Below are 7,003 nucleotides of genomic sequence, written 5' to 3' on the forward strand. Positions count from 1 at the left end.
CCCCCCCCAGTTAAGCTGCGGCTGCGGTTGGACTGCGGGTGTAACTCGAACTCGATGCGTAATTACATGCTGGATCGCGGCTGCCCCGGCGGCTGTGGCTCGGGGGAGGGTGCGCCGAATGTGAATCTGAGCAAGAAAATTTGCACTTGCATCCGGCGAGATAGCTTGCTCCCTTCTCTTTTCTCCGCCCGTGCTCTTGCCGATCGTCTCTGATTATCCGTTCCTCCCCCCCCCCCTTCTCTCTCTCGCTCTCTCTCTCTTGCTCTCTCTCTCTCTCGCTCTCTCTCTCTCTCGCTCTCGCTCTCTGTCTTTCTCGCCGCGTTTCGATCGGCGGCTTGGAGGGGCGGCGCCTGTACCGAATCTAAATGGCGGGTGGGGCGTGGCGAGGCGTGGCGCATGCGTAGTGCTTGGCATTGTCGATGTCGGAGAGGAGGAGGGTGGAGGCGGGAGGCGGGGGTTTAAATTCCAGTGATTTGATAGCAGCTGATGGGCGGAGCGCGGCCGAGCCGATGTGCGTTCTCTTTATGGACTGTGCCGATGATTACCTCTCGGTAAGAAAGTAGCGGGCCGAGGAGGAGGCGGAGGAGGAGGAGGCAATGAGGGGAGGCTGACATGTGGCGCGACGGCCTTGTTGCCTGTTGCGCGGTCTGATAGTGCCCATCGCGCTAGCGAGAGAGAAGGGTATGGCCAAGCAATGGGGGAAGGGGGACCGAGGATGTATAGTAAAAATCGACGTACTTTAACATTTTCGTTTTGTAGAGTAATTTGCCCGAGCATATATCTTATTTTTTCCTGATTTATTTCGCTGGTGGGTTTATTTTTTGTTTAACTTTTATTCGTTTCTCTTTGCCCGGTCGGTGCACGCGGTGGAGACGCGAGGTGCTGGGGGGAAAGGGGGGGGGGCGGAGTGTCACTACGTGCGGTGAGAGTCTCTAGGAAAGTACGGGCGTAATTGTTGTGTGTTGATTTGCAATGGTAATAGCCGTGGCGCTACACCGCTGGGCCGATAGTATGGCGGTGTGATTATTTATTATTGTCGATGTAATGTTTTACGCGCCGAGTTCTGAAAGTGCCGTGCGGCCACCCCGTATGCGCACCGCCTTTACCCGGGAAGCCTGCAGATCGTAATCCTTTGATATTGATTGTTTCAGGTAAGCTTTCGAGCTTCAGAAGCCTCAGAAGGACGTTGGTGGTCAGGGGATATGTACGGCAGCGGAGGGACGGTGAGTTTACTTTTATCTTCTTTCTTACGCCATTTTCCCCCTTTTTAGATAGTTCCCATATATTTTTTTTAAGTGTATGCATGAATCATTATTGAGCCTCTAAGTCACACACACACACACACGCTGCGCCGTTGGAAAACGTGTGCGTTTCGGTTGCTCGCGGCGTTGTGTTTTTGGGCGAAGGGGAGAGTCTCGAAGCCGGGCGAGAGAGGCGAGCCGGTGTCTGACTGGCTGCTTTGTATAAGATTGACACCTCCCCGTTAACGAGGTGGCCGACGGGGCTCCGGCGGGGCCGCGGCGAGCACCGCCGTATCAGCGAGTGGATTATGTACTCGCCAGGACTATATTATCACTTCGCCTCCCGGAGTGCCTGCTTGCTCCTCACACATGACCGCTTTACCGTGGAAAAGGGTGGGGAGGCAGGAAGGCAGCAAAACCTTTTAAATTTCTCAACTAAGTACGTATATGGTGTACCAACGACACATGTGCTTGATTGAATTGAGTGCGTTAAGGTACAGTTCGTTGCTAAACTTTGCAGCTTTATTAGCCTACTTTTTTGCCAAGGGAAGTCCGTTTCCTGCCCCGTCACCTGGAAGCTCAGCGTTGTCCACGCCCTTTGCAGGTCCTGGAATTCACTGCTGTGTCCTTCCTCTAACACGATCCCCGCCAGGCTGGTAAATACGCGCCCGTCTCCTCCCGAATGCGATGACCCTTGACCGCGTGATAAGGTTTCTCCCGAGCGGCGATCAATTTGCGCTGGGCGCCCCGTGTGTTGGTAATAGCGAGTGTGATCAGATGATCGCGCACACGTCAATCAGTCAATCGTCCGATCAATCAATCAATCACTCCGCTCAACTACCAGCGTGGGCCGGGCGGCGCCCCCACTGACGTTGATAAATCGATGGTATTGTTGTGATTACCTGGTTCAATCGGCTTTGATCTCCGATCGTCATCACTGGAGTAGGTAGCCGTGTCGTCCACAAACCACGTAACCCGTTTCTGAGTAGCTGACTCACTCGGATTGTACTCGATTTTCACTGTGCCAAAGTTAGTTGTTTAAAAACAAATAAAATAAAGGAAGGGCTATATACTTGTCGTTTGCAGGGCGATTTGCCTCGTGCCTTCGAGTGCTTCACTACTCTACACAAGTACATATCGCGTTTCAGCTCAACGTCGCTCGCCTCGAATCGATCGCCTAGGCCCTCTCCCCCACCCACGCCCTTCAATCCTCGCATACTATGAGACGCCATTACTTCGATTTTTATTTGTCCTATTTCTTACTTTTTAAAAGGGTGTGTTTGTAAAATTTTAATGTTTTGACTGAAGTCGACTCGTCTTGCAGTGGGCGCTCTAGCATCATGCACAGCCGCTCCCACCACACCTTGCCCCGCCCCGCCCCCCACAGCGCCCCTCGGTGTGCACTCTCTCGGCGCTAATTCTATTACCGGTGTTGGATGCACTGCTCTTCTGTGCGGTGGTGGTCGAGGTGAGGTTTGTGCGACTTCGGCACTTGTGTTTCAGGAGACTCTTTGCAGTCTCTGATTGCACAATTCTTTTTCACCCTTTTTTTTTTACCAATTTTTTCCCCATTTAGTGATGTGATTACCTCGAATGACTCGTCGGTTGGGGTCTCCTTTGGCTTGACCCACATGTGTGGACCATTTTCTGGCAGTCTCGCTGCCACTGCTTCGCTCACGAACGCTCCCAGCCCAAGGGCCTATCGTGTGGGACTCAGTGGGCCTAGGTGTGTGTATAGCCGACGTCGCGTGAGAACGCATCGGTTTGGCTTCCGAGAAAGTGGGATTGTGCATGTTCCAGTGTCAATGCAAGTTTGTTAGTGTGTGTGTGTGTCTGTGTAAATGGCGTTTATTAACATTCCCCCCGCACTTAGCCCCAAGGGTCATTGTGTAGGTCTTTGACCCTGCCTGGCCAGAGGAGGGTGGGGGTGGCTGGGCAGTGGCATTTGGACGGCAGGTGACGATGACAGGTCATGTGCAGTGTCATGTGTGATCTGGCGCACGCATCTTTCTCTCTCCCCTCCCCTCTCTCCGTACTGCGGGAAAGCACCGTGTCGGGAATCCGGGTGGAAAAAAAGGCGCTTTACAGATTTTAGTCGATTGCGTAAGTACAACACAACACCAGACGTGACTTGGTCTGTGCATGCGGGGCTGTGGCGTGGCGGCGTGTACCGCGGTTAAATCCAGACGGGTTGCATTACACGTGTGTGTGTGTAAGTGTGTGTGTGTGTGTGTGTGTGATCGGGCGTCAGGGGCGCACTTTCCCCTCGAGAGAAGTTAGGAGGGCTAGGTGGGGGAATTCGTCATTCGTCGCGACTCGGCGACGAGGTATGGCGGAGGTGACAGCAATGCTGTGTGTGTGTTAGAGAGAGAGAGAGAGAGAGAGAGAGAGGGGGGGGGGGGTTGCGCGGTGGCACACTTGCGAGCTGCTGTAATGAGATCCAGTTATGCTCGGCTCTGCGTCGGCGGCGGCAAGGCGCTCCTACTATAGTGTAGCTGCAGCGTTGGTGGGCTGTTCGATATCCTGCCACGAAAAGTATACACTACTTTGTGGTATTTAGATGGCGGAAACAAAATTGAATTGTGTTCACAATTGCGGATACAATGATGTGTGGTGGTGACGCCCCCTCAGTGACACTGATGAGATGGATTGTTCTGTCATCCGACACGTAATGGGTTAGAAAGAGAGACAGCAGCTTGGGCGCGGTGCTTGAAGTGTGCGGGTGTTGGAGGAAGAGGGGGGGGGGGGGTGAGCAAGTGGGAGAGCGAGAGCTTGTATCATACTTGCCGCCGTTATAAAATGATCGGTATGAAGAAGTTCTCGAAGAAAAACAGAGCGAATCGCATTTATTATGGGATCCGTGTGCATCCACCCTCACTCGCTCGCATGCCCGGCCATGGCAGTAGCGCTCCACAGTTCTCGGAAGGGATTGGTGACGTACCGTTATGTCGGGGGTGGGGCGGGGCGGTGTGTGCGGCCGGGGAATCAGGATGATATTGTTGCTGACCGGCCCTTCTCTTTATCTGCAGCACGGCATCGGGGCTGGCGCTACCAGAAACTTCTAAGACCTATTTTATTTTTATTTGCTTCTACGACGGGGGACTTAGTGCAACTTCCCGATCCTGCCCAAACTGGGTACTCACGGTAAAAAGAATGTCTTGAAATCTAAGAAATTTCCTCGGATTTCAAGACATTCTTTTTGCCGTGCTTGCTTATCCATGTAGATCTAAATGGATGACGTTTGCCTTTCATATTTCGACACTCCTTGTAGCAGCACTATTGTTTGAATACATAATCCCCAGCGTATGAAACACAAAATTTGACCGGTTATCATCATCTACTTGGATAAGACGCAAATCTACCGAGTTCTAGCTTAATCTCATCGAGTACAATAATAAATTAAGATTGGAATCTTCTTTAAATTTCCTTTGATGTAATTTGACACTGTTCTGTATGGCTCACAATCAGTGTCGGCTGGAGCCAATTTTATTGATTAGCCTGCGTTTCCCAGACTGTCATGTTGCTTCTTCCTTCTCTTTTTTTTTGCGGGCTCCTGTCATAGATATCCATTTCCGGCAGGGCTGTCTCGGGGGAGGTTCGGGCGATGCAGGGCGAGAGGGGGGGGGGGGGCTCTACCTCCCTCCCCCTCGCCCGTAGCTGCCGTACTCCGCATTCCTCGAAGCAGTGACTCGGGCAGCGATCTGGACAAAACAATGTCGAATACAATGATAGGGATTCACGGGATTGGTGGAAGGGGGTGAGCGAAGCGTTTCTTTTTGCTGCGATATCATGCACGGCGAAAAATAATTCTCGTTTTCTTCTCGTTTTGTTAAACGCAGCCTTGAATTCTTGAGTTTGTAAACGCATGTTTGGGTGAAAAATGGATGCGAGTGTTGTACCTGAAAGGGTTATACTGCTGTCGACCTTGGAATTAAACAGCTGCTTGCAGCGTGTTTATTATTTACTTCTTATTTTTTGCCTGAGTCCCTTCGTTTCTGGCCGTGCTCTCTCGACGCAAAGTTCTCATTTTCATCGTGGCCTGCAGGTCTTTGCACTCCTCGGTGGCTCGAATTTTTGCCGTGCATGCAAGCGTTGACGCCCCCGACGACGTGCGCGCGCAGATGAGCCGAATTAGATACGTTGTGCAAATATGTTGACAGCAACCCTTGAGAGGCTGGCCGGCCGGCCCCGTTCGTTTGTTGATAAGCGGTCCAGAGGTCAGCATCTCGTCATATCGAGGCAGATTATCTCCAGCGGAGGAGATAAAAATGGTGGATTGGGGCTGGGCAGCATCATCCCACCTCTCCGCCTATCGTCCAGCAGCAGGGCGCTCCGGGTGGGGCAGGTCGCGGTGGGGGCGCTGCTCTTGCACATCAAGGTCACTGCCTGGACGTACCCGCACCTCGGCGCGCCCGGCGCGCCCGCCTGGTGGTATGGCCGCGCCCTGCGCCCGATTCATCGCACCCACAATGCCTTTATATTGAGGGGTGCTGTAAAAAGGGCCCCCGTTGTCATGCTAAGCAATTAAAATGCTGTCCGTCGCTGCTGCTGCTGCTGCTGCCGGTGTTTGTCGTCGGTAGATCTTGGAATGGAAGGTCGCCTCGCTGCCGCCACATATCGATGTATCGACGACCGACTCGTCGCCGAGGCAAATATTGACTGTAACCGGATGGCAAAGCATGAGTCAAATGCATGGGTATATGGATGGGTAGCTGGGTGGATGGCGCGCGCGCTGCGTGGTACGTCGTGGAGTTGTGCAAGATGATGTTGTGATTGTATTTGCGTGCATGTGACAAGCACATCTGATTTTTCGGAACGAATTGAAATCGGCCTTTTGTTTGCGCCTGCTTTTGAACCGTCCGAATATGGCGTCAGACGCGCATTGCTGCTTGAGCTCTGCGTATGGTTCGCCTCCATCCCACTCGCGACAATATTTGGATTGTTGATCTTTCCATACGATACCGTGGTGGTCACTATGCTGCTGCACCTCGTGACTGCAACGACTTGACTTTTCAACTTCTCGTCGCAAGTCTCGCTTGTTTGGAAGCGAATCTCCTTACTATTTTCAGAGAACTTAATTATTTGCCCAAGTCCCCGACGCGTGTTTTCCGCATTTGTGGCACCGTTTGAATGGACATTGGCCACGGCTCGCGCAGTACCTTGCGTCTGAATGTTGGGGAGATGAAACACGGGTAAACAGCGGTGGCCGGGGGGCTGTGTTTATAGTCGAGCCTAGGTAATCAAAGGCGCGAAGGGATCCGTATGCACGCGTTCGACCTACCTGCCCGAGACAGGTTACCAGAAACCTGACTCTCGACACACTGAAAAACCTTCCCCAAATTTTCATTATTTTTTTTTTACGCTCAAATATTTACACACGTTATGTTCTTTTTCTCGAATATCCCTCAAAAATAATTTTCTGGAAAATTAAGACCCCTATTCTGAGCTCTATTCTCTTCCTCTCGAGCATTGCCTGCGTTCGAATGGCACTGTGCGTGTGCGTGCGTTCGGGTGGTCGCGGTGCTATTCGGAGCCGGCTGCGGTGCCGCGCGGTGCCTCGCGGTGCCGCGCGCGTAGCTCAGTGGCGGAACAGCCGCTATAAACGTGAACACGATGGGATTGACGCGGGGCAACATTTTAATGGCTGCCTCTGCTTTATGGACTGCTGGGCTGGCGAAAGCTGCCTACGACTAACTGAACGCGACCGACTCGTGTGGTGGAGAGAGATGGAGAGAGAGGGAGAGCGGGGGAGAGGTTTAAGG

General features: G+C 52.6%; 1 protein-coding gene and 1 long non-coding RNA gene across 11 annotated transcripts in view; one reads left to right on the forward strand and one right to left on the reverse strand.

Annotated features, from left to right (window-relative positions):
• Positions 1–7,003, reverse strand: part of LOC127752378 (uncharacterized) — a 346,254-nt gene that overhangs the window by 231,349 nt on the left and 107,902 nt on the right. The window lies entirely within an intron of this gene.
• Positions 1–7,003, forward strand: part of LOC113212627 (trithorax group protein osa-like) — a 108,842-nt gene that overhangs the window by 12,393 nt on the left and 89,446 nt on the right. For 7 of the 10 annotated variants that reach the window (XM_052277544.1, XM_052277568.1, XM_052277549.1 and 4 more), the window contains exon 2: positions 1,152–1,223. The exons of the other annotated variants lie outside the window; for them this stretch is intronic. In XM_052277544.1, coding sequence (XP_052133504.1) covers positions 1,152–1,223 — 72 coding nt within the window. The remainder of the gene's footprint in view (positions 1–1,151; positions 1,224–7,003) is intronic. 10 annotated transcript variants of the gene reach the window in all.

The sequence above is a fragment of the Frankliniella occidentalis genome, unplaced genomic scaffold, assembly GCF_000697945.3.
Source record: "Frankliniella occidentalis isolate FOCC.00 unplaced genomic scaffold, Focc_3.1 Scaffold1, whole genome shotgun sequence".
Classification (NCBI taxonomy): domain Eukaryota; kingdom Metazoa; phylum Arthropoda; class Insecta; order Thysanoptera; family Thripidae; genus Frankliniella; species Frankliniella occidentalis.